Below are 26,115 nucleotides of genomic sequence, written 5' to 3'. Positions count from 1 at the left end.
GTCTAACCACACTGAATATCTTATAGATTTTCCCCAGTGCCTTGCTTACTTTTGCCCCAGGGCCTTTGCACATGCTATTATTATTTTTCCTCCTCTTCTTTACCTGGCTAAGTACTATTTCAGGTCATTGCTTGGTGTCATTTCTTCTAGGAATCCCTCCCTGGCATTGTGAGGCTGTCTTAAGTGCCTCCTCCATGTCTGTAAGAGTCTTAACCCTTCCATAATCACACCAATCACGTACTGTAATTCTCCTCTTCTCTATTTTTTCCAGGTCTCCTACAAGCTGGTGATTTTTAGATGTTTTGACCATGCTCTACTATAAGAAATATATTTCATTTAATTAATTTCTTTTTCAGGAGAAACCAAGAAACAAGATTTGTTTAAATGTAATTTTATTGATTATGCTATTACAGTTGTCCCACTTTTTCCCCCTTTGCCCCTCTCTGCCCGATACCTCTCTTCCCTCCAGCAATCTCCCCAGTTAGTTCATGTCCATGGGTCGTGCATATAAGTTCTTTGGCTACTCCATTTCCTATACTATTCTTAACATCCCCCTGTCTATTTTGTACCTACCATTTATGCTTCTTAATCCCTGCACCTTTTTCCACATTCTCCCCTTCCCCCCCTCCCAGCTGATTACCCTCCAAATGATCTCCATATCTATGAATCTGCTTCTGTTCTGATTGTTTGTTTAGTTTTTTTTTGTTGTTTTTTTAGATTTAGTTGTTGATAGTTGTAAGTGTGTGGTTATTTTAGTGTTCATAGTTTTGATCTTCTCCTTTTTCTTAAATATGCCCCTTTAACATTTCATGTAATAATGGCTCGGTGATGATGAATTTCTTTAGCTTTACCTTGTCTGGGAAGCACTTTATCTGCCCTTCCATTCTGGGGATAGCTTTGCTGGATATAGTAATCTTGGCTATAGGTCCTTGCCTTCCACTGCTTTGAATACTTCTTGCCAGTCCCTTCTTTCCCGCAAAACTTCTTTTGAGAAATCAGCTGACAGTCTTATGGGAACTCCCCTGTAGGTAACTATCTGCTTTTCTCTTGCTGCTTTTAATATTCTCTCTTTATCTTTAACTTTTGGCATTTTAAATTAGATGTCATGGTGTTGTCCTCTTTGAGTCCATCTTGTTTGGGACTCTCTGTGCTTGCCGGACTTGCATGTCTATTTCCTTCACCAAATTAGGGAAGTTTTCTTTCACTATTTTTTCAAAAAGATTTCCAATTTCTTGCTCTTTCTCTTCTCCTTCTGACATCCCTATGATTCTAATGTTGGCACTTTTAAAGATGTCCCAGAATCTTCGTATACTCTCCTCATTTTTTTGACTTCTTGTTTCTTCTTTCTGTTCTGGTTGAATGTTTATTTCTTCCTTATGTTCCAAATCATTGATTTGAATTCCAGCTTCCCTCCCTTCACTGTTGGTTCCCTGTAGATTTTTCTTTATTTCACTTAGTGTAACCTTCATTTCTTCCCTTGTGTTTTTGCCATGCTCAGTGAGTTCTCTGAGCATCCCAATCACCAGTGTTTTGAACTCTGCATCTGACAGTTTGGCTATCTCCATTTTGTTTAATTCTTTTTCTGGGGTTTTGTTTTGTTTTTTCATTTGGTCCATATTTCTTTGTTTCCTCAATTTGACAGCCTCCCTGTGCTTGTTTCTGTGTATTAGGTAGAGCTGCTTTGACTCCCTGTCTTAGTGAACCTGTTAAGTTGTATGAGGTGGAGCCTTGGGTATTCACCAGGGTGGGGCAACCCACTTCACTGCTTTGTGGCTCTGTGTGGTAGGAGGGGTCAGAGAGGGGGCAATGCTGCTGCCTGGCTTCTGGAGGTTTGCCTGGCACTAGCTCTGTTTCCAGTTACTGAAACCACTTCCTGTATGTGACTGGCGCCCTTCTAGCTGTTGCCTTGGTGGTGATTCTCAGAGTGAGTGGGTTTATTTATGCTCTAGTCTGTGTGGGGCCAGTCACATACAGGCTCTCTTGAGCAACTGGCAGTTTCTTCCACTGCCCCAACCCCCACTGGATTTTACAGCCAGAAGTTATGAGGCTTTGTCTTCCTAGCACAGGAACCCTGGGCTGTGTGGTCTGGCCTGGGGCTGGGATTACTTGCTCCCAAGGTGTCCCTCCTGATTTTTATCCACCACACATGAATGTGGGACTGACTGGTCTGCTGCTGCTGCCTCTCCATGAAACACCATGTCCTCTGTCCCAACTCTGTGTCTCCACTCCTCCTATCCATCTGGATGAATATGGCTTTAAATCCTTGGTTGTCACTCTTCCATACAGTTTGGTTTTCTGGCAGTTCTGGGTGTTTTTTGTTTTGAGGTTAGTTGTAATTATTCTTGTGGTGACATGAGGAAGTGAACCTGTCTATCTACCTCCATCGTGACCAGAAGTCAGAAATATATTGTATATCATGATGCAGCACATACACACATATAAGCATATGTTGTATATATGACAAATATTTCACAAAATAATATTCACTCTCACTACATGTGACACAACTAACATTTAATTCTATTCTATTTCATTAAAAAAAAAAAAAGGAATGCTATCTGAGGCCCACAACATTGACTTCATGACCCACACTAAACCTCATAAACCATTTTGAAAATCTTGACCTAGACCAGCAGTCAGCAAACTTTTTCTCTGAAGGTCCTGTTAGTAAATATTTCAGGCTCTGCTGGCCTTATGGTTTGTATCATAAGCACAGTACTCAGGCCCTGCTTTTTGTATCATGAAAGTAGCCACATGTAATACATAAAGAGATGCTTGTGGGTCTATTTCAATATACATTTATGGATACTGCTATTTGAATTTTATATAATTTTCAATTTATAAATTATATTTAAATTTTTTATATAATTTTTATAAGAATTTTCATATAATTATATGACATATTCTTCTCCCTTTGATTTCTTAGTTTGCAGACCATACGAAAACAGGTGCTGGGTTGGATTTGGCCGAAGACCATAGTTACTGACCCCTGCCATACACTGTAAGTTTCACAGAGGCAGGGACCATTATCTGTCTTTTTCCCCCACTGAATCTCTAAGGTCCAACACAAAGCCTTGTGTGCTTTGTAAGTGGACTTAGTAAATGAATTATTAAGGGAGCATTTGTAAATTTAACATTTTTATTGCAAACATACTGTGTGTTCATGGAAGAAAAATGAGCAGTATAGGTAAACACAATGAATAAACAAATCCTTAGTATCCCACAACTCAGAGAGAATCATATCCTTTCATATTTTTATAGAGTAGATGATAGGAATTCAGAAAAAGATTATTTTCTGGCCAAGGGAGTGGTGAAAAGTTCTATTTTCCCTCAGTCCACCAGGGACCTAAGCTTCCCTGTTATGGCTGTAGGGAACATACAAGGTTCTGTGAGGTCTTAGCAGGGGGCTCTACCCTCATCTGGGGTCAAGAAAGTCCTTCAGCCATAAGGAAGTGACATTTAGCCTGAGAAAGAATTAGTTGAGCAAGAAAACCGGAAGTTACACAATGAGAGAATGTGGTGTCTTCACATAGAGGCGTCTGGGTGGAGAGCAGAGAGGGAGCAGGAGATGGCATGAGATCATCCCAAGAGGTTGGCAGGGACTACGTTAAATGAGCCTTATCATCTAGATCTAACTACCAGTTTACAGGAACTAAAGAAATTAGATTTTCTTCCAAATGGAGATGTAGATAGATACATTTTGCCTCCTTGCACAACCAAAAGAAGGTCAACAACAAATTTGAAAACAAAATAACCAGAACTGCCAGAAAACCGAACTGTATGGAAGTCTGACAACCAAGGAGTTAGAGAAGAAACATTCATTCACACTGGTAGGAGGGGTGGATATGGGCAGCCGGGGAGGAGAGGACTTGCAGCAAGGCAGCAGCTGGTGGACCAGGCAGTCCCACATTTGTGTGTGGATAAACTGGGAGGGACAACTGGGGAGCAAGATAGACCTCACAACCCAAGGTTCCAGCATGGGAAACTAAAGCCTCAAAATCTCTGGCTGTAAAACCTGTGTGTGTTGCAGCAGTGGGAGAAACACCCAGCCTTACAGGAGTGTTCTTTGGAGAGACCCACAAGGTCCTAGAATGTACACAAGCCCCCCACCAAGGAATCAGTACCAGAAGGGCCCAATTTGCTTGTGGGTAGTGGGTGAAATGGCAGAAAGTCAGCAGAGAGCTGAGCAAGTGGCATTGTTCCCTCTTTGATCCTTCCCCCACATACAGTGACACAATGCAGTGGTGTGGGTTGTCCAGCCCTGGCCAATACTAAAGGCTCCATCCCTTACAATACAACAGGTGTGCAGAGACAAAAAAAGTATGGCCCAAATGAAAGAACAGATCAAAACTCCAAAAAAACCCTTAAGTGATGAAGAGATAGCCAACCTATCAGATGCACAGTTCAAAACACTGGTAATAAGGATGCTCACAGAAATGATGGAATATGGTCACAAAATGGGGGAAAAAGTGAAGGCTATGCAAAGTGAAGTAAAGAAAAATATACAGAGAACCAACAGTAAAGGGAAGGAAATCGGGACTGAAATCAATGATTTGGAGCAGAAGGAAGAAATAAACATTCAACCAGAACAGAATGAAGAAACAAGAATTTTAAAAAATGAGGAGAGGCTTTGGAACCTCCAGGACAACTTTAAACATTCCAACATCTGAATCATAGGGGTAGCAGAAGGAGAAGAGAAAGAGCAAGAAATTGAAAACTTATTTGAAAAAATGATGAAGGAGAATTTCCCTAATCTGGCAAAGGAAATAGGCTTGAGGAAGTCAAGGAAGCTCAGAGAGTCCCAAAGAACTTGGACCCAAGAGAACACACACCAAGACACATCATAATCATATTTTCCAAGAGTAAAGAGAAGGAGAGAATCTTAAAAGCAGCAAGAGAAAAGGAGACAGTTACCTATAGAGGAGTTCCCATAAGACTATCAGCTGATTTCTCAAAAGAAAACTTGCAGGCAAGAAGGGGCTGTAAAGAAGCATTCCAAGTCATAAAAGGCAAGGACCTGCATCCAAGATTAGTCTATCCCACAAAGCTATCATTTAGAACGGAAGGGCAGATAAAGTGCTTCCCAGATAAGGTCAAGTTAAAGGAGTTCATCATCACCCAGCCCTTACTTTATGAAATGTTAAAGGGACTTATCCAAGAAAAAGAAGATCAAAACTATGAACATTAAAATGACAACAAACTCAAAACTATCCAACAACTGAGACTAAAAAAACTGAAAACAAAAACAAACTAAGCAAACAACTAGAACAGGAACAGAATCACAGTGGGGAGGTGGAGGGGGAAGAATGGAGGAAAAGGTACAGGGAATAAGAATCATAAATGTCCCTGGCTGGTGTAGCTCAGTGGATTGAGTGTGGGCCTGCACACTAAAGGGTCGCTGGTTCAATTCCCAGTCAGGGCACATGCCCGGGTTATGGGCCAGGTTCCCAGTAGGGGGTGTAGGAGAGGCAACCACACATTGATGTTTCTCTCTCTTTCTCCCTCCATTACCCTTTCTCTTTCTTTAAAAAAGAAGCATAAATGGAAGGTACAAAATAGACAGGGGGAGGTTAGGAATAGTGTAGGGAATGGAGAAACCAAAGAATTTATATGTATGACCCATGGATGTGAACTAAGGCAGGGGGTATGCTGGTGGGAGGCAGGGTGCAGGGCAGAGGGGAGAAAAAATGGGACAATAGTAATAGCATAATCAATAGCATATATATTTTTTAAGGAACTAAAGAAAATAAATGAACAAATTAAAAAAACACCCAGAGGAAATAATCAGCCAGATCCAGAATGAAGACAAATGATTCAGTTTTTCATTTGATCAGTGGCACGAAAATTAAAAAAAAAGAAAAGGGAGGTTGATTAGGACAAATGGCAACCTTCAAGTGCCTTACATGTGGAACTGTAAACTGTATGTCTCCCATTTCAATTTTTAATACATTTTTTTGCTACTACAGAAAGAAAAAAAGGGAGGTTGGTCTGTTACAGAATAAAAGACACTTAAGGGACATAACCAAAAGCCATGTATGGATTTTTAAAAAAATATTTTATTTATTTATTTTAATTAATTTATTTTTAGAGAGGGGAAGGGAAGGAGAAAGAGAGGGAGAGAAACATCACTGTGTGGTTGCCTTTCATACGACCTGACTGGGGACCTGGCCTGCAACCCAGGCATGTGCCCTGAGCGGGATCCGAACTGGCAACCCTTTGGTTCACAGGCCAGCACTCAGTCCATTGAGCCACAACATCCAGGGCAGATTTTATTTACTTTTCAGAGAGAGGGGAAGGGAAGGAGAGAAACATCAGTGTTTGAGAGAAACATTCACTTGTCTCTCACATGCCCCCAACTAGGGACCTGGTCTGCACCCGAGGCATGTACTCTGACTGGGAATCAAACTGGCAACCTTTTGGTTTTCAGTCCAGCACTCCATCCACTGAGCCACACCAGCCAGGCCTGTTTATTTCTTGATTGGAACAAACCAACTGTAAAAGGCATCTTTGAGTTAAGTGAAGACATTTGAATATGAACTGGGAGAATAATTATTAATTTTATTTGGTATGATAGTGGCATGGTGGTTACATTAAAAAAAAAAAACCTTTATTAGCCCTGGCTGGTGTGGCTCAGTGGGTGGAGTGCTGGCCTGTGACCGAAGGGTCGCTGGTTCTGTTACCAGCCAAGGCACATACATGCCTGGGTTGTGGGCCAGGTTCCCTTAGGGGGCGCTTGAGAGGTAACCACACATTTATGTTTCTCTCCCTCTCTTTCCCCTTCCCTTCCCCTCTCTCTAAAAATAAATAAATAAAATCTTTAAAAAGAAAGCCCTTATTAGTTATAGGTGCATATAAATGAGATGGCTAATGTTTGGGGTGTGCTTTAAAACATTGGGAAAAAACTGGGGGTGTGTGATATTGTGATATAATAATAAGTACATATTTGGTCTTTGTCCCAAATTCCTGGCACTAGTGCTTGTAAAACCCTCCGAACTTCCTGAGTGGTAAGAGTGAGAGGAGTGTCTTTTGCTATTCATAAGCCCCTTTCAACCATACCTGCCTTTTTGCTACTGAGGGGGTGACTCTTGGTAGGCCCTCAGAGCTTCAAGATTATTTCTCAGGAATAACCTCCTGCATGTCTGGGTTGTGTACAGCCATCTGTGATTGTTTAAGTGGGAGCTGTGGGTCCTGTACCAACCAAAACATGCTCTTCTATCCTGTAGCATTAATACCAAAGTTATTGCTCCTAAATTATTCACTCTCATGTTCCATTTTAGGTAAAGGTTCTTCAGGAAGCTGATGGCACTGATCTATAAAATGAAGCAGCTCCTTCACATTAATACCCCCTGGTTTTAGTACTTTCTTGGTTTTGCCCTCCCCTCATATTGACTATCTTCGTGGTGACTAGAAGCCTTAGAGGTACTTCCTGCTGTCCCAGCATAATTTTTCACTTTTCGGACAGCTTGGAGGCTGTTGGCTAAAGCTTAAACTGACCAACATCTGAACTTAGTCTAGCCTCAAAGTCCAAGCCAGAGCTCTTTTTTTAAAATTTCGTTTTAGCTATTACAGATAATAACCAAAGGATTGTATATTTCACTTTTTTTTTATTAGTTTGTATTTCCTTATGCATCCAGTGAACCAGCTCCTGGGAGTTGGATCCAACTTTAAATTCCATTTGTAACTTTCACTTTCAGTAAATGATTGCAGCACAGCTGACGCTCCATACCAGTGGTGACCATGTGACCACCCGGGCATCAAAGCTTCCTCATTCCCCACCTTTTCATTCTTTCTTTTCCCAGACTAATATAGGAGAGGGGCATAAGAGCTATATAAATTAACTGAAGTCAAACAAAGTTAAGTCAGGGGCCTGCTCCATACTGCCTGGCACGGAACTCAGCTGACCTGAGATGCAAGCGGATCATGAAGAGCCTCTGGACAAAGAAAATTCCGGCACAGATTGAATAATAGCTACTCACCTTACCTTATCGTTTACCTGTACCATGAAGGGAAAACAGGCCACAAAATATACCTTGTAAAGGTTAAAGTTAAACCTGACATGTTTTTCCACTCTGTATTTCCCCATACCAGCAATTTTCTGTAGAAACCGCAAACAGATATAAGCTCAACCTCTAGAGATGGTTGGGGTCTCTTCCTTCTCTTGGGTGGAGAGTCTGCTATTCTGTCTATGGAATGGCTTTTCTTGCTTGTCCTCTCTGCTCAATAAAACCTGCTTTTCCACTTTCACCTTTCGTCTGGCTCATGTCTTGAAGTCTTAAATTCTTTCCTACAAGAAGCCAAGAATCCTTTTGGTTTAGGGCTTGAGTCTCCCCTAAGGGACTTACTCCTTCCGCATCAAAACCACATATTTCTGTGAGCCAGGGCCAATCTAGCAAATCTCACTTCTGACACCAACTATTAGCTGTTTTTACTACCAGCACTTCTTACACCAAATTTGTGGGTTATTTTTTCCCCTCACCAACCAATTCTCCAAATACCCACACACCTGGGTGTCCTACAATTCTATCAGTTCTGACACTAAATACCTAGAGTGAGCTTAATCCCTCAAGACTGCCCTCCAGCTCAGAGGCCAGTCATAGGTCCTGGCCTCCCGTACTTCTGACCAACTGACTCTGCATTGGGGGTTCCCACGACCCCCTCCTCAGGTTCACTAATTTACTAAAATGGCTCACAGAACTCAAGAAAAACAGTTTACTATTACTGGTTTATTGTAGAGGAAGAGCCAAACAGAAGACACACACAGGGCAAGGCATAGAGAGGTGGTGTGGCGCTTCCATGCTCTCTCTAGGTGCACCACCCTCAGCACCTGTGTGTTGTTCACCAACCCATTGGGCAGGGGTAGGGGTCTTTATGAAGATTCCGTTATGGAGGCATGATTGAATAAATCTTGGTGGTTAACTCAATCTCCAGCCGCCCTCACATCTCCCTGGAGGTTGAGGGGTGGGCTGAAAGTTCCAGTCCTCTGGTCACATGGCTGGTTCCTCTAGCAACCAGCCCCCATGTGAAGTTAAATATGGGCTCACCTAGGGTCACCTCATTAACACAAACACACATATGGTTGACAGGAGTTTATGAATAACAAAAGACACTCCTATCACCCGTATCACACTGGAAATCCCAAGGGTTTTATGCCAGGAACTCCAGACAGATCAAATATATATTTCTTACTACATCATAGTATCACAGGGGGTAATAATAAAATGGGGAAAATGTTGATAATTGTTGAAGTTGAGTGATGGGCACATAGAGACTCATTATACTGTCTCTGGGCTTTTGTGAATATTTGGAAACTTAGATAATAAAATATTTATAATAGAGAGCACTCAGCACCTCAAAAGCCATAGCAAGGAGTCTGAACTTGATTTTTAACTTTTTATTTTGAAATAATTTTAGATGTTTAGATGAGTTGCAAAAATAGTAGAGCACCCCCATGTAGCCTCCGCCCATCCTTAACGTTACATCTTATGTAACCACGGCGTATTATCAAAGCCGAGAAGTTCACTTTGGTCCAATGCCATGAGCTAAACTACAGACTGTATTCAGGTTTCTCCAGTTTTTCCACTCTTGTCTTTTCTGTTCCAGGATCCAGTTCGGGCCACTGCACACTTAGCCATCGTGTCTCCTCAGTCTCGTTCCATCTCCAGAGTCTCGGTCTTCTCTTGCCTCTCATGACTTTGACACTTTTGAAGAAGAGTGGTCAAGCAATTTGTTTTACAATTTGGATTTGTCTGATGTTTTCTCATGATTCGACTGAAGTTACGGGTTTTTGCAAAGAACACTGCAGTGGTGATGTGGCCGTCTCACTGCATCATGTCGGGGAGCATATGATGCAAACATGACTCATTGCTTCTTCAACCTTAGTCTCTTGGTGAAGGTGGCGTCTGCCAGGCTTCACCACTATTTTCCCTTTTCTGTACACAGTGAGAGTCACTAAGTCCAGCCTACACTGAGGGGACTTTACAAGCAGAGTGAAGTCACTGAGATTTGGGGGCAGGGTAATGTGTTTGAATGTCTGTTTGAGAAGGAATATGCTGGCCGACAGGTGGAGATGCGTTTGTGGCAGAGTTTGTGTTGGGCCTGGACAAACATTGGTGGATTTGACTGACTTTAGCAGTCTGACTCAGCAGGGCTCGGTTCCTGACTGGAAACGCAGGAGAGCAGGTGAAGTCACCTACGCCTCCAGGTTTCTAACTGGAGCAGCTGAGTGGCTGGGGCCTTGCACGGAATATACACCAAGGGGTCTGTGTGACCCTCGGAGGCTGTGTGCTTCCCGACCCCCAGTGAGAAGTTACTTGGTCCTTCTTTGGGGCAGACCCCTGAGGGCTGCAGGGGTGGGGAAATGATTTACCTACATATACACTAGGAGAAGTTTGGGGGTTACCAAGGAGGTTCAGAGTCTCAAGCATGAGAGGAGTCAGCCACCGAGGGGCTGCAAGAAGCTGGAGGAAAATGTCATCCCGAAATATTTTCTCCCCTCCCCGTTTAGTGACCCAGTTATGAGCATTTGACTCAGTGGTTTCCAACAAGCAATTTTATTTACCTTTTCCGTGTTCTGCCGACCGCCCTCCCCCTCGGCCTTGCGTGTTTTGTGTCCCTTTCCGGGGCCTGCTGGGGGAGTTGCGGGGGGAGGCGGGCTGCTGCCTCTCAGCCCTCACCTCCGCCGGCGGGACCCCCGCCCAGGTTTCTTTTCTCCTCGGCGCCTTCGGGCCGGGGCGGGGGCGGGAGGAGCGGGAGTTGGGGCCGGAGGCCCGGGCCCGGGCCCGGGCGCCGGGCGGGCCCCGCTGCCCTGCGGAGGCTTGTAGACCAGGTGGAAGATGAAGGCGTTGCAGTACCTGAGGGGGCGTGGCGCCGTCAGGGGCGGATTCCCACCAGCCTGGGGGAAGCCGAGTCTTTGGGGTGGGCGGGGAGTTGGAGAGATTTTGTGAGTTGGACCTCAAGAGGGGTGTGTTGGGGTTGTTGAGACCCGCCAGGGGCGTGGTGAGTAGTCAGGGCAGAAAAGGCAGGTTGTAGGTTTGAGGCAAGGAGGGTCCCAGGAGAGCAGAGACGAGGGTAGGGGTGGGCCTTTGAGGATGCGCAGCTAGGGAGGAAGAAGTTAAGGGCCGTTGGTGGGGGGCAATAGGGAGGGTGGCGGGCCCTTACCAGGGCATGCAGTTGTCGGCGGCTCTGAGACGAAAGGGGGAGCGGAAGGGGTTGGGCTGTGGAGGGCTGGTGCCCCCTCCGGTGGCCACTGCCATGGTCTGGTCGTCCATCACGCAGCCATACTCGCTGCTCTCGGTGAAGAAGGCCGGCACTCGGAGGGACTGGGGTGGGGGCCGGGCCTCGGTCACTCTCAGGCTCCTTCCCCCAGGGACCCCCGAGCAGCAAGGGTTGTAGACTGGGTTGGAAACTGAGGACCCAGATAGACCGGGATGGAGGAGAGGTTCAAGGTAGACGCAGGGAGGGGCACGAGGACCCATGGGCGGCCCCCAGGGCTGTGGAACACAGAGATGATGGAGAAGCAGAGACTTTCAGGAAAGGAGGAGGGACTGGGCAGCAGGTGAGAGAAGTTCCCTCTTGCCCCTTGCCCACCTGTAACCGGGGCAGTGAGCTCAGCCAAGTGTCCTTGAGACCAAAGCCAGAGTTGAATCCTGTGGACCAGAGGAGAGCAGGGAGAAGCTGGCTCCCATGGTTTTCTTGTCCCACCTTCTCCCACTCCTACCCCAGGTTCTTACCAATAACCAAGTCAGGCTTGGGCCCCTGGAGCAGGTGGTAGGGACGTGCAGACACTTTGATCTGCAAGTCCCTTCGGCCCCCCTTCTCCTTAGTTCCAGAGCTGAGCCTTGCTGATACCCCAGAACCAGGACGGACAGATACTTCAGGGCCATCCTGGGGAGCCAAGAGTGGGGTGGAGAAACCGCTGGAAGTTAGGGTACTGGAGGATGCATCAGGCAGGACAGAGGAGAGGGGAGGAGGGTGCAGAAGGGCAAGTTCCAATAAGGAGGACCATAGGAGGACCCGGGCTGAAGAGCAGGGTCCCCCTCAGCCCTCACCCTCTGCAGTGTAAAATGCTGCTGGTCACTCTCTGGGGGCAGGCCATCACCCACAAACTGTAGTTCCAAGGCCACGTGGGGGAGCAAGACCAAGAGCTCCTATAGGACAGAGAGGACAGATCTAGGTCCCACCCTGCATCTACTTTCACACCCCAATGTCCAACTTCTGGGCCTGGAGGGACTTACCCAAAACACCATGACAAGGTCAAACTCCTTCCCGGCCTCCACCACATGGATTTTCAGTGACTGTTTGTTCTGGATGTTGAGCTCAGGGACTGTGTGAGAAGCTAGCCATTTAAGGATATGGTCTCCCTCCCCTTCCCTCCTGTCCCCTACCAGCTCCCTGTTGCCCCTCTTCATGCACTCCCCCTGCGTTCGCTCTCCTTACAAGACTGGGGCACCAGGTGGGTGATGACGTAGTACACAGTCAGTGGGTAGGTGAGAAGCACAGCCATGGGGGAGTCCAAGCTGAGGCCCCGCCATGCGTAGTAATCCTGCCACGAGCCTGGGAAGAGCGCGTTACTGGGGGACCTGGCCCCAGGTCTGGGTCCCAACACCTCCAGTCTAATAGTCCCCTTTATCTCAGCCACCCAGACTGCTGGCTCTCCAGTCCCTGTCCCTATCTCTAGTTCCTACAGGGCCCCTCCAGCTCACCCAAGAGGCCCCTGGGTGGATCTGGAGGCACAGGAGGCATCAGGGCAGGCCCATCCCCCTGCAGAAGCTGGTAGGGATCTCCTGAGAGGAGGAAAGAAAGAAGAGGAGCCCGGTGTCAGGGAGACCCCCAGCTGGCATGTTTCCCTCTCCCTTCCAAAGGAGCTGTATTACTTGAGAGGACCTGGAACTGCAGCAAGAGGAAGGGGGGGAGGGAGTTGCCTAGGGATGCAGTTTCTGGATGGGGAGGGCAGCAGTGATTTAGAAGGTTAGGAAAAAGACTGAAATGGTCCTGGTAGTAGTGGTAAGGTTCAGCGTGTATATGGTGGGGTGACCTGGGACTCAGACAACTTTATTCTCTCCCCTCCTTTCCCCTAGTCTGAGAAGCCCACACCTGAAGAGAAGTCCCACGCACCATTGAGAAGAAGGCCGAGAGATGGAGTGCTGCCCCGGGGGTGCCTGGGGGTGCCTGGGCCTGGAATCAGCATGCTGATCTGGGTCCAGTAGCCACGAGTGAGACCCCGTGAGGCCAGGAAGGCCTCCTTATTGAAGGTTTCACTGGTCACCTCTGGAGAAGGAGGAGAAGGGCTGAGGGCTTGGTGGCTAGGGTCCCGGACTTTAGCTCTCCTCACCCTGGGTGCGAGTGGGGTGCTAGAGACAGTGAACATTTCCGAGTGTCTACAGTGTAGTGGGCATCCAGCCTACAGAATTCTCGTAACAATTCCCTGGAAACATTAATTAGTATCCCCATTTTACAAATGAGGAAACTAAGGCACTAAGAAATATAGTGATTTGCTTAAGGTCACCCGTTAGTGGTGGAGCTGGGAAGCAAGTGTTTGAATTCATAGTTCCAAATCCCCTAAGCTCTCTCAGGGACCCGGGTGCTGAGTTCTTAGCTCCAGAGACCCTGTCTCCAGCCTCAGGGGGTCTAGTTTCCAGCCCAAAATACCCAGAACCCAGGCCTTATTCCAGGGATCCAGACTCCAGCCTCAGGCACTTAACCTCCAGGACCCTGTGCCCTGATACCCAGGCACCAGACACAAAGACGGGGTCCCAGTTCCTCCTCCTCATCCTGACTTCCTTATGGTACCTGCAGTGTAGGTGAAAGGCAGAGTTGCCAGTTCCCCTGTTCGCTCCATGAAGGCTGCAAGCCTCGGGCACCAAAATCTGTGGCTCACGTCATCTGGGCATCGCCGCCAGTCGGCCCGGAGACAGGCCTCTCCACAGTACAAGACAGCACTACACTGGGGGCTGGGGTCACAGGGAGTGTTGATGTCTGTGAGTCCTGTCTGCCCACTGGCCACCCTGCTGCTGCCCACACGTCACTCGCTCTGTTTGTATCCTCTCTGCCAGTAACAGCTTGTTGTTTTCATCTTATTTCCCTGTCCTCCACTCTGTCTGTCTGCAGAGTCCCCCACCAGCCTGCTTTCTCTCTGTTTGCCTGACTGTTGGGTCTTCCTTTCTCTTACTCCATCTTTGTGGGCTGCTCACCAGGGTGTCAGCTTCACTTCAAAGCTGTGCTTGTGACAAACATGGCAGGTTCGAGCCCGAAGGGAGGCAAAGGTGAAGCCTGGCTGGGGACCCCATGTCCTCATTGGGGTCTTGGCCAATTTCACTCCCAGCCTTGGGATCAGACTCTCCAGCTTTCTGTGGGGGTGGTCAGGGCATTAGGCTATGGGGTTCAGAAGTCCAGGCCCCCTAGGCCTTCCTACCCTCAGATACCAGATTTCCCTACCGATGTAGCTGGGCATCTCCCACAGTAAGCTGTCGGGGCTTTCGAGGGTCTCCAGAGCCCATGGGGCAGGCCATGCTGTGGCAGAGGAGAGCATAGGCCCGAGGAGCCAGGTTCTCTGTCTCTGAGCCCTTGCCTGCACTCCTCTGGGCTCCTTCCATTAGCAGGTCAATGCCCAAGATGGTGCCATGCTCATCGGTCACCAGTAAGAGGCAGGAAAGATGCAGGGGGGCAGCCTCTGGAGAAGAAGAGTCGGAGGTGGGCGGTGTAGCAAAGATGATCAGGGTCAGGGGTACCAAATCCAAATGCCTCCAGAGGCCAGGCAAAGTAAACTAAGTAAGGGGGACTAGGTAGAGAGGGCGTGCCTCATCTCAAGGGTCAGCTGCTTCACAGTACCAGCATTTGCTGCCGTGCAGAAATGTGGGCCTGCTGTCAGAACTTCAGTTTTTCTTAAGAGGGTGTAACTCCACACTTGAGGAGTTTTTTTTTACTTCCAATGTTTAAATGTTGGCTCAAATTTAAAAACAAAAACAATGTGGGACAATGAAAACATCTTTTCAGACCAGACTGACCTAAAGGCACCCTTTTGTTTGTGACTCCTAGCTGGGGTCTGAGTGGCAAGTAGGACTTCAGAGAGGGAGTGTGTCTGAGCAGGGGCTAAGGGCAGGGCCAGCCCTAGGTTCTTACCACTTTTCCGTCCCTTCCTCCTCTCCAGCCCGGTTCTGTCTTCTGCCCTGTCCTCTTGGCAGCCATCCTCAGCACCTCCTGCCTCCTGCTCGGCCTCCTCTGGCTCCCCTGGAGGATTTGCTTCCTGGGGGGACTCCCTGCTTCCATGGGATGGCTCCCCATCCTCCTCTGGTTCTACCTTCTCTGTGCTTGCATTATCCTCTCCATTTTCTTCCTCTTCCTCATCCTCTTCCCCTTCCTCTGCTTCCTCCAAACTGACAAAGCTGACATAGGGGCTTAGGTCTCGAAGGTGGAGTGGGGGCTCATCTCCCAGCAGCCAGCCAGCCCCCAGGCCTGGTCCAGGACCTGGCTCTGCCCCTCTCCCCAGGCTGATGCCCACACTACGGTTGGGCAGGACATGGAGCACCCAAAGGGCAGGGTCCTGGGGCAGCCTTCTGATCTGTGCCTCCAGCTGTTGCCAGCGTCCCTCAAGGCTGGTCTCCACAGCCCCACGCTCTGCCACGAACTTTCGGAACCAGCCAAAGAGGAGGGCAGTGAAATCAAGGAACTCATCTCGGTATCCAGACACAAACTCCATGTCTTCGGGGGCACTGGGCCTGGGCTCAGACTAAGCAGAGGAAGGGATTATGGTGAGGGAGAGTATGGTGGTGAGAATTTGGGGCTCGGTCACAAAATGCGGGAGGCTGGGTTTAAGGCTGTGCAGATAAGAGTTAGAAGCTGAGAATAACGTTTTCAAGGCTGAAGATGGGAATCCAGGGATGGGAATGGGGGCTACGCTTGAAAGAGGACCATTAGGGTTAAAGATGGACTCAGGAGTGAGATGGTATTTGAGGCTCAAACCTCAAAAGTAGGGTTTGAGTTGGGATAGAGATGAGGGAGGGCTAATACTATCAGGAAGGGTTTGGCAAGGGGGGGAAGAATTGTGGGTCCGTCCGTGGGGTGTGGGAGGAGGGAACAGGAGGAGCCAGAGCATCCCTTCAGCTTGGATAGGTGTGGTCGTGAGCCCCAGGAGACCTACTCCGGCAGTTCCACTACTCCGGTACCTGCAGCCGCCACCACTTTTCGAAGGTAAATACCTCGGGGGTGGGGGCGGGCGTGACGTCAGGGCTGCGGAGCCCACCGCCCGCTCCTCGTGAGTTGGCAGCGTGTGTCCCGGAGGTTCAGGCCAGTGTCAGCGCGGCTGAGCACGCGGACTCCCCTGCTCGCCTCCCCCGGCCATGTGACGACCCAGCTGCGCCAGGACCGCGCCAGGGAAGTGAAAGAGTCTTGGAGGCGGGGTGCAGACTCCCCTGTGGACGTCCCGTGGGCGACCTGGAGTGGGAGAGTGGACGGGCGGGCTGGCGACTCTAAACGGCGCCGAATCAGCCCGTCTGGTCGCTGCCCGCCTGCCCGGCCTCGCCGCAGCGCCAGTTTTCTCTTTCTTCGGACATTTGGTCAACGGTGGACGAAGGCTCCAGTGCCGCAGGGGACGAGGGCGAAGGAGCTCCGCCTTTGGGGGTTTCCCGGCGTGGGAGGAGGGAGTCCGCGCGGGGAGTCGAGGTGCTGTCGGTTCCAGAGCTGCGAGCGCCGGGAGGGAGGAGGACGGTGAGCCACCTCCCGCCGGTCTAGGCCGGGTTCGGGCTCCCGCGGCCTCTGTCTCTCCCAGAATCTCAGGCAGAGCAGGGGAAAGAAGCGACAGCCTTAGAGAAACCAGCCGCTGTCACTCTCCGCCTCTCAGGGAGCCAGACTGGGCCAGGTGGCCCCGCGATGAGGAGGGACCGGGCACCCCAGTTCCTCGCTCTCCTCCTCCTGCTAGCGGTGCTGACTCTGCCAGGTTCGTCAGGGGCAAGGCTGGGGCTCAGATCCTGGACTCGGGGGGAAGGGGAATGGGTCTGTGTGTGAGGGTGGGGCGCTAAGGGCCTCGGGATTGAGTTGAATAAATGGGGAGTCAGGCGTTCCAGGATCCCCACGGCAGCCGGGGCAGGGAGAGGGCCAGCTGCCTGGAGGTGGGGTCAGGCTGGAGGACACCTGGGTACAGCTGGGATTATGAACGAGTTTGGGGATATGATGTGTGGATTGAGCCTGGGAATCAGGCCCGGAGTCTACGGGAGAGGCTGCCATGGGGCAGTGGGCTGGAGGATGAGTAACAGCTTGCGGAGCACCTTGGCCTGGGAACCAGTGCCTGACCACCTCTGTCCCGCTCAGGCGGTGGCAACGAGGGCAGCAGCACTGGAAGTTGTCGCTGTGGTGAAAGGATCCCTTCCAATGACCCTCCAACGGCTCAACTAGTGAAATATTTCCGAAAACGACTGAAACACTATAATCAGTGTGGTTCCTTTGTCAGGTAATCTCACCCACCCCCTAGACGGCAGCACCTGCCAAATCCCTCCGTGTCAGGGGCCTCCAGGACTCTCTCTGGTCAAACTTTAACTGCTTCTGGGAGGACCTACCCCTTTTCTGGGTTATGTTTGCCTTAATTCTTATACTTAACCTCTTCAATCTTCCTGGGGAATTTCCCAGTTGGGGGTGACCTCACCTGTTTGGAATGAGGAAAGAGCTGGGAAAGTGGGGGGCACCCTCACAAAGCTGAGACCAGGTTCTTCCTCATAAGGTTCTCCCTACCTCGCGGGATTGTGTGTGGGGGCAGCAGAGACCCGTGGGTGATTGAATTGATCAGCTGCTTTGAGCGCAAAGGTGAGAGCTTTCCTCCTCCCCTCCAGGCTCCGTGTTCAGGGGTTACCGTGTCTCCACCTTACAATTTCCCTTGCCTTAGGTCTTTTCCCTGTGACACCCCACATTCCTATTCTGATACTGGCCAAAATACTTTCACTGAAGGCCCTGTTTACCAAACATCATTCACCACCCCTTTCATGATTTGTTGCCAGTTCATCCTGTGCTATTATTTGCTTAATATTTTTATTGAAATCAAGGCATTTTTTTTAATGTATTGAGTTTTAGAGAGAGAGAGGAAGGGAAGAGAGAGACAGACAGATTTATGCAATTATTGGTTGCTTCTTGTATGAGTCCTGACTGGTATCGGGACAGTGGTCTGACCAACTGGGCTATTCCGCTGCCAGGGCTCAGGGCGCTAGTTTTGTTCCCCATTCCTTCATGGAAGTTTGAAGACATACAGTATACAAAAGTGAAGAGAATTGAACAGACATTCATATACCCACCACCTAGATTCTACAATGTATGATTTTTGTTTATATTTTACATACTTTATATGTATACATAATAAAGCAAATATATTTTACAATATTGAGTTTACAGCACTTTAACTATATTTGCTTTACTGTACATTCATCCATCTATCCATCCTCTATCATCAATCACCTTACTTTTTTTGATGCATTTACAAGTAAGTTGACGGCATGACTATACCCTCAAACATTTCAGCATGCATATTATTAAGTAGAATTCAATATTGTTTTGTTACTTTTTTCTTTTGAGGTAAAATTTACACACAATGAAATGAATAAACCCTAAGTGTGCACAAGCCACTTTTGAAAAACCTAAATAGCAACTTGTCCTAAGCATTTATATCTGTGAAGTCACAAATTTAATGCACTGGTTGTATTTTTCTCCTAAAATAAACACACAGCCATTAAAATACAAAATGGTTTTCACGTCCTACCTGAATTTGTCTTGTGTAGCCTCAGTTGTAAGCCTCCTGCCCTCTGGGCTTCACAGACCTTGCCTCATCTCATTTAATCCTCCTAACTACCCTGGCCCTTGGTACTAAAATTATTCCCGCTTCACAGCTGAAACAAATGAGTCCCTGAGAGGTTAAGAGACAAGGGGCAAGGTCACACAACTACTTTGTAGCAGAGCCAGGGTTCCAACCCAGATCTCTTGATTTCCGAGGTCAGAATACATGCTTGTTCCAGTGATTTCATGTTGTGGTTGGCTCACTTTCTTCTCCACCTTTCACCTCAACCCCTGCCTTGCTCTCCTGATCTTCAGCTATTCCCTTGATGTTCTCCTTGACTCATGACCTTCCCTCTATCTACTTCCTCATTGTGTCCCCTCACATCCCTGATTCCTTGCTTCTTGCCTCTCCAGAATGTGGACATGCTTACTCTGGGGGAGTGGCCCACCAGGAGCATTTACCTCCCCCCAGCAGCCAGGTTCCTGAGTCCACAGAAAGAGCACCTGCAGTCACAGGAACCTCTGCCCAGACGTACCTGCCACCCACCTTGCAGGCTACCCAGCAGCCCACCCGTCCAGGAGGAGCGCTGTTTTTGGACAAAAAGCTCATTCACGCCGATGAAACCACTACTTCCTCTGTGGGCCACAGTCTGGAGGCTAGGCCTGAGGCTGGGCAGAACAAGAAGCGATTGGAAGAAAATGTGGGTCCTACAGCTGAGACACCTGCCATGGTGCCAGTGCTGTCCCTCTTGGCCGTCAGCTTCATCCTCACTGCAGCCCTCCTCTATGTGGTGTGTAAGAGGAAGAATAAGAAGTCGCCGCAGTGCTCTCCAGGTACCCCAGAACTCCGAACCCCTCCATTAGGGGCTGGTCTCCCTGGCAGGCATCCTGACCCCAGTAGCTTCTAGGTAGCTGGAAACCCACCCCAGGCAGGCAAATATGCAAGTTATTTGCATCATGGACCATAGGTCACAAGAGAAGAGTTAGCCAGACTACAGAATAAGAAGGGAAGCCACCATGGGTCCAGGGACCAGTGCTTAGCCTTCGAAAGCCAGGCAGTGCTTGGAGAAACATCAAGAAGTCAGCTAGAGCAGGCTAGTGGGAGATGAAGCTATGGAAAGTAGGAACTATCCATTTAATTCACAAACCTTTAGGGTTTTTTTTTTTAAGATTTTATTAATTTATTTTTAGACAGAGGGGAAGGAAGAAGAGAGGGAGAGACATATCAATGTGTGGTTGCCTTTTGTGCGCCCCGTACTGGGGACCTGGCTGGCAACCCAGGCATGTGCCCTAGACTGGGAATCGAACCTGCTATCCTTTGGTTCGCAGGCCAGTGCTCAATCCACTGAGCCACACCAGCCAGGGCCACACATCTTTATTGAGCACCTACTGTGTACCAGGTTGTATGGTTAAATGTTTTGGAGTCTGATTCTCCACTCCACCCCAGTTATCACCACCCCCACCCCAACTTCTCTTGATCTCAGAGCGCATCTCTCAATTTATCTTTTCCAGATTTGCAGCTTCAATATACACCTGTGGCACCAGACTCCCAACACTTGGGCTAAGAATGGAAGCCTGTGAGGACAGAAATTATGATTAAGTATCATGTACATTGAATTGTATATTTAAACAATCTCTCTGGTACATGGTAAGCACTCTGTATATAAACAACTAGCCACTGCTCTCTCAGACTTTCTTCTGCTTTTTTTTTCCCCCTATAAGTGTAATTCCACTTTAAAAAAAAAAGATTTATTTATATTAGAGAGAGGGGAAGGGAAGGAGAAAGAGAGGGAGAGAAACATCAATGTGTGGTTGCCCCTCACATGTCCCCACTGGGGACCTGGCCTGCAACCCAGGCATGTGTCCTGACTGGGAATCGAACTGGTGACTCTTTGGTTTGCAGGTCTGCGCTCAATCCACTAAGCTACACCAGCCAGGGCTAATTCCACTTTTAACCTTGTAAAATTCTGGACAAATTCTGTATGTATACTCTTTTTTACTAAAAATTATTTGTATAATTATTGACTCTTTTTTCTGTATACATTGGCTTCATGCCCCTTTACCATGATTCCTGGCTTCAGCTTCTTTGCTGATGTTCCTGTTCCCATCCCCCAAAGTTTCCCTTCATACTATACCAACTTCAGCCCACTCCTGCTTCCTCTCCTGACCCCACACTTAAGGCCTGGGCTTTCCCACTCTCCCTCAGCAGCCGCCATACAGGCTGGTTTTACTTCCTCAATCCCTTGAGTCACCCACATATGCCCCAGTGATAGTCTGAGCTCATTGTTTTTGTTGTTACTGTTTTTATTATTAAAACCCTTAGTTCTTGTTTTATCTCTCCCAATGAAGAAGAATGTAGAAGTCTGTGGAAGCCTGGGACAAGGACATGAAATACATAAGGAAGTGGGTTGGGTGTCTGAATCTCTGTCTCCTGTCTGAGCTTTTTAGCACTTCTGTGAAGTGCATGCAGAACAGCAGCACCCTGCTGCAGGAACCAGGGCAGAGCTGTGGGCAGGCTTGGTCTTCAAATTTCTCAGTTCCCACCTTTTACCTCACTGTCCTCATATATTCTGAGCAACAGGGCATGCATGGCAGCCTGTGCTCCTCATTCTGCAGGTCTCCAGGTTCTGTTCAGGGGCGCAGGTGGTGGTCTTGTTCCAAGCTGTCTCTCCACCTACTTGGCTTAGTTTTCCAGCATCTGCTCACAGGTTCGGGCCACATCACTGAGCTTTAGGCGAGCATAGTCCACTCGCTTCAGGGCCATCTGACAGTCCTTCCTTGAAGAATAGCTGGAGCCCTCATGGGGCTGCCCTGTGGCCACCTACAGGACATTTCAACTGGTCAATGAAGCACCCCCTCCCTTGTCCATCTCCCCAACAGGGCATCAGATTTCGTCTCATTTCTTCCCTGAGTTTGAATCCATTATGCCACATGGTATCTGAATGACCTAGGGTAACTTCTGTTAACCTCATCTGGAAAATGGGGGTGACAGTAACTAATTCCTAGAGCTGTACGATTAAATAAGATAATGGAGAGTGGCACATTGTGAAATTTTGGTGAATGGTGGTTGCTATTATAATGACTTCAGAACCCTCTCAATCCTGTCCTTTTTCTCAGGATGTAGCCATCTAGGGTTTCGTGCTCCTGAGGTCAGGTCAAGTTTCTAGGGGCAAAGTCCTGTGGTTTGGGGATTGTTTACAAGCCCTCTCCAAAGCCTTCCTCATCTAGTGGCCCATAAGATGAAGCCCAGTGAACTAAGCCCCACCTTTCTATCCTTTAAGAGGAAGAAACCGGCCCTGGAAAAAAGGGGTCCTGACAGGGTCATCCAGCCTGGTGCCAGTTTGGGCGGCCCGGTTCTGCCTGGCACCCAAGGCCAAGGCTTTACCTGGGCCCTCTGAAAGCTAAGGCTAAGGCAGACAGCTGGGTGGGCGCACTGCACCTCCTACCACCCACCCACCTGGGTTAGGTAACGGATCTGGGCCGATAGCTCCGCCTCTACATGTTGCACCGACGCCGTGAATGCCGCCGCTTGCCGGTCTAGCAGCCGCTCGTTGGTTTTTTCCTTCGAAAGTTCCAAAATTACGGTACCTGCCCGGGAAGACAGGGGGCTGGGCTACTCAGAGAGCGCCAGTGGAGCCCCGCCCACGGGCCAGCCCCTCCAACTCCGGCACCCGCAGCGCTAGCTCGTAGGATCCCTCCCCAACCCCGCTCCAATTCTCGGATTGGCGCTGGTGCTCACGGCTCTCCCACACTCTCTGCCTTCCGGCCGTCGTATCCCCAACCTGCATTTTGAAGAATCGCGCCGATTTCCCGTTCGATGTCTTCCAGGGCGCGGAGTCGCTCGTTTGCCAGACTGTAGGTTGCCATTGTCACTCTGGAAAACGAAGGGATTTTCTTTTGTGAAACGCGACGCTGGAACCCGGAAGGGACGGTCGTTTGCGCCTGCGGAGAGAGCACTCTCTAGGCGGCACTACAATTCCCAGGATGATCAGCGCAGCCTCGCCTTTCTCCGTCACCTGGTGGACGATAATTCTCAGGGAGTTTTGCGCATGCCCAGGGCTGCGTCACTGCCACGGGACTACCTGTGTAAGAGACAGTGTGGCAACGTTCTGTAGCCAGAGGCTCTACTGACCAGTCCCCCTTCACGACACTGTCTTATGGTCTATAGTTAATTTCTTATACAAGAACTTATTAAGCGTCTGCTGGTGTTAGGTGATGATAATGGGAGGGGAGTTCTGGGGTATTCCTCCAGACTACACAGCCCTGGAACCTCTCTGTGTGCTCACCGGGCTCCGCCGTCTGTTGGGGTCTGGGGAAAGCTTAATTTGGTGAGTGTTAATGTTATTAGCCCTAACGCTTGCTCCTCTGCAGGAGCCCAGCTGAAATACCATCAGTATATTCTCAGAATCAGGCTTATTTCGGCCTTTTCCCCTTTCTGGTTTTCTATTATGCGGTGGGCACGGGATACTGAGGTGAATGAGATGGGCACGCCCATGACAGTGGGATAGGCGTTTTGTTAGAGATATGCCCAAGGTGTATCACCAGGAGCATAGAGAAAGAATTCTGGGAGGAGGTGCAGCTTGAACCGATTCTTCAGGGTAACCAGGTGTCTATACCTGGTTGAGGAAAAGGGAACTGGCACAGGCAAGCGTATGGTGCTTGAAGAGGTCTAGCAAATCTAAAGTACAGCAAGGGGTTCAGTTTGGAGTGAATGGAGTGTGGTGGTGGTTAGGTGTGACTGGTGAGACTCGTGTGGGAGGACACATCAGGAAAAGGTTTGTGCCCTGGCTGGTGTGGCTCAGTGGATTGTGAGCGCTGGCCTGCAGACTCAAGGGTCACAGGGTTCATTCCTAGTCGGGGCACATGCCTGGGTTGCGGACCAGATTCCCCAGTAGGGGGCGCGCCAGAGGCAACCACACATTGATGTTTCCCCCTTTCTTCCCCTCTCTAAAAATAAATACATAAAATCTTTTTTAAAAAGTGAGGGGGACTAGAAATACATTTTACTGTGAAAGAATTAAGCATGGAGAAATGTCTTTTTCTTTGGTTTCTTTCCTTCATTTTTCCCTCTCACCTTCCTGCATCCCTCCCTCCCTTCCTTTCTGTAGTGGGTTTATTTACCATGAAGGAAGAACCGAGAGAGAGAGGCAGAGGTTGAAGAGAGGGGGGTGGGGGGAGAAGAAAGAGGAGGAGGGGAGTGACCTGGGCACAGGTGGAAGGATTAGCTTGGAACTGGAGAAGCCATCTTAACCTTGGTTGTCTGGGAGAATTAGTGTAGTTATCAGTGTTTGTTGGTAGAAGGTGGGAAGTTGAAATCATTCATTCCTCATAGCTTAATCTCTGAAAAACAGAAGGAGTCACTATGAACTGGAGGAAGGTTTGGAAAATTAATGAGCGAGATGGGAGCAGCAGAGGGAGGTGAGCAAAGTCATGGAGTGAGACAAAGGGTTGTCCGGTATTGAGGGCCCTGTTGCGGCCATGAGTTTGTAGTGGTCCCAAAATCGTATTTAGCACAGTGTTGGCACCTAGGATGTGTTCACAAATATTTGCTTAATGAATGAATAAATATGTTGTGTGACTTTTTTTTTTCTGGCAGTGCTCACAGCCCAGTGTTGGGGTGGGGAAGAGCAGGGTGGTAGTTGACACATGGCAAGGGTGGGGTTTGAGAGCAGGTGTTGTGAAAGGAGTTGAGGGTGCTGATGAGATACTGATATGACGATCTTGAACTTAATGTGGAAAGAAAAGGAAGTGTCAAATTGTGAGGAAGCAGAGAGTCAGGAGCTTTGTTATAAATAAATAAGCCATGAGAAAACAATTATAATAGACTACATTAAAAGAAAAAAACATACATTATTAAAAATAGCAGAAATAAAATACTTTGAAACTGTAAGTGGTGGTTGCACAACATTGTGAATATACTAAATGCTACTGAATTGTACACTTTAAAATGGTTAACTTAATGTTATATGAATTTGACCTCAGTTAAAAAACAAAACAAATTCAAAGACAACAAAGTGGGGAAAATATTTGCAAAATTTATGACAAAGCGCTAATTTCTTTACTATATAAAGAGCTTTTAGAGTACATTAAGAAGATAACATTGTGGATCCTGAGAAAGAAGATATCTACTAAGAAGGGCTTCTGGTGGCTAACTGGGCTCAAATTAAAACAAAAACCCCACCCCCACCCCCAGAGCCTAGCAGCTGTTTCCACACAGGGGCCTCTCATGCAAACTGCACTTCAGGGAGAAGTCTGCACTGTACTACCTGCCGCTGCACTGAACCGCCTGGGTTTCTGCCATCTGAACCAGCCCTTACAAAGGAGTGCTGGGAATCCTGTTTCAACCATAGGACTAAGGCTTTCCCCGTCCAGCTGGAGCTGAGCAGCTGTATCTTCCATCAGCTTCTTTACCAAACAATCAGAGCATCTCCACTCTGACCAGTCAGGACAGTATCTGGACGATCAAATTGTGACAATTTGGAGTCCTTATTTGCAAGAGGACTGACCAATCAGGGACCAGGGTGGGAACTTCCGTCTATATAAGTCAGCTCACCTCCAGTTCACTGTCCCTCTCCATTTCCCTGGCTGGAGCTGAAACACTGAGGGCGTTTCCTCAAGAGCAGAGCGGAGCAGTCTAGCCCTGGCCCCATGGCCTCTCCACAGCCGTGGCATTCTACAGCTGCGATGTATAACAATTGAGCTGTTCTGCGCTGAATGACGTTTCCTTCTTCACCCCACCCCAAGTTGGGGATTCCTGTTGGCATTGAATTGGCGCCAGCGACCACTGGGTCACAACATCAACCCAGTAAATCTGTTTTATCCTCACTCCTAAACAAGAAGTTAGTTTTTACTCCTAAACAAAAAATTGCAAACTGAAGTAAGGATGATGTCACATGTCACCTGCTTTATTGGCAGTGATCAAAAATATGCTGTCTTTACCCCACAACTCTACTTTTAAGAATTTACCCTACAGATATACTTTACATGGGCAAAAGGACATATCTTAAAGATAATTGCACTACTGTTTGAATTAGCAAAAGAGTGGACATTCTTCATGTCCATTGATAATAAATTAGTAAAAATAACATCTAGGCAATGGAAAGCTATGCGGCATTTTAATAGATTGAGGTAGATCTATGGGTTGTTAAAGGAATGCTCTCCTAGCAACATCATTAAAAGGAAAAAAGCAAGGTGCAGAAGAGTGTTCATAGTATGCTATGTGTTTAAAATAAGGGAAATGCATGAGTACGACTGAGTCTGGAGAAGAATATCTTTGGAAGAATATCAGACATGCTAGTGGTTGCCTCTGGAAATGAGAAATGGGAGGCTGGGAATCAGCGGCAGGAGGGAGCCTTCTTTTCACTGTTT

The 26,115-nt window shown here is 48.2% G+C and overlaps 3 protein-coding genes across 4 annotated transcripts; 1 reads left to right on the top strand and 2 right to left on the bottom strand.

Annotated features, from left to right (window-relative positions):
• Window positions 1-10,539: 10,539 nt before the first annotated feature.
• Window positions 10,540-16,321, bottom strand: ZMYND15 (zinc finger MYND-type containing 15). Of its 2 annotated transcripts, none has more exons than XM_053911327.1 (14): window positions 16,194-16,321; window positions 15,118-15,724; window positions 14,434-14,668; window positions 14,190-14,345; window positions 13,789-13,949; window positions 13,114-13,266; window positions 12,702-12,782; window positions 12,436-12,552; window positions 12,234-12,322; window positions 12,048-12,146; window positions 11,730-11,883; window positions 11,587-11,645; window positions 11,158-11,355; window positions 10,540-10,850 (listed from the first exon to the last, which is right to left on the bottom strand). In XM_053911327.1, exons 2-14 carry the CDS (start codon window positions 15,692-15,694, stop codon window positions 10,551-10,553), a joined length of 2,379 nt encoding a protein of 792 aa, XP_053767302.1. In that variant the 5' UTR covers window positions 15,695-15,724; window positions 16,194-16,321; the 3' UTR covers window positions 10,540-10,550. The 2 variants fall into 2 exon arrangements, with proteins under 2 accessions (XP_053767302.1, XP_024420664.2); XM_024564896.3 differs by having other exon boundaries at window positions 11,158-11,318.
• Window positions 16,258-20,438, top strand: CXCL16 (C-X-C motif chemokine ligand 16). The gene is given in 6 exon segments (XM_024565114.4): window positions 16,258-16,930; window positions 17,302-17,440; window positions 17,708-17,790; window positions 19,162-19,581; window positions 20,260-20,297; window positions 20,299-20,438. Coding segments are annotated over 6 exon segments (777 nt in total). The 5' UTR covers window positions 16,258-16,863; the 3' UTR covers window positions 20,329-20,438.
• Window positions 20,439-21,030: 592 nt separating this feature from the next.
• MED11 (mediator complex subunit 11) lies at window positions 21,031-22,708 on the bottom strand. The gene is made up of 3 exons (XM_024564875.3): window positions 22,530-22,708; window positions 22,205-22,335; window positions 21,031-21,568 (listed from the first exon to the last, which is right to left on the bottom strand). Exons 1-3 carry the CDS (start codon window positions 22,612-22,614, stop codon window positions 21,431-21,433), a joined length of 354 nt encoding a protein of 117 aa, XP_024420643.1. The 5' UTR covers window positions 22,615-22,708; the 3' UTR covers window positions 21,031-21,430.
• Window positions 22,709-26,115: the final 3,407 nt, after the last annotated feature.

The sequence above is a fragment of the Desmodus rotundus genome, chromosome 9 (genome assembly GCF_022682495.2).
Source record: "Desmodus rotundus isolate HL8 chromosome 9, HLdesRot8A.1, whole genome shotgun sequence".
Lineage (NCBI taxonomy): Eukaryota > Metazoa > Chordata > Mammalia > Chiroptera > Phyllostomidae > Desmodus > Desmodus rotundus.
The sequence above is the reverse complement of the archived record's forward strand: the minus strand, read 5'-3'. Positions and strand labels throughout refer to the sequence as shown.

What these genes read in the sequence shown, in the direction of transcription:
- ZMYND15 (XM_053911327.1), bottom strand. Translation starts at nt 15,694, where the DNA reads ATGGAGTTTGTGTCTGGATACCGAGATGAGTTCCTTGATTTCACTGCC. An exon ending in CAAGCCTGACTTGGTTATTG is followed by an intron (nt 11,646 to 11,729) that starts GTAAGAACCTGG and finishes TCTGGTCCACAG; the next exon opens with GATTCAACTCTGGCTTTGGT. An exon ending in GCCGACAACTGCATGCCCTG is followed by an intron (nt 10,851 to 11,157) that starts GTAAGGGCCCGC and finishes ACGCCCCCTCAG; the next exon opens with GTACTGCAACGCCTTCATCT.
- MED11 (XM_024564875.3), bottom strand. Translation starts at nt 22,614, where the DNA reads ATGGCAACCTACAGTCTGGCAAACGAGCGACTCCGCGCCCTGGAAGAC. An exon ending in CGCGATTCTTCAAAATGCAG is followed by an intron (nt 22,336 to 22,529) that starts GTTGGGGATACG and finishes CTTCCCGGGCAG; the next exon opens with GTACCGTAATTTTGGAACTT. An exon ending in AGATCCGTTACCTAACCCAG is followed by an intron (nt 21,569 to 22,204) that starts GTGGGTGGGTGG and finishes AATGTCCTGTAG; the next exon opens with GTGGCCACAGGGCAGCCCCA.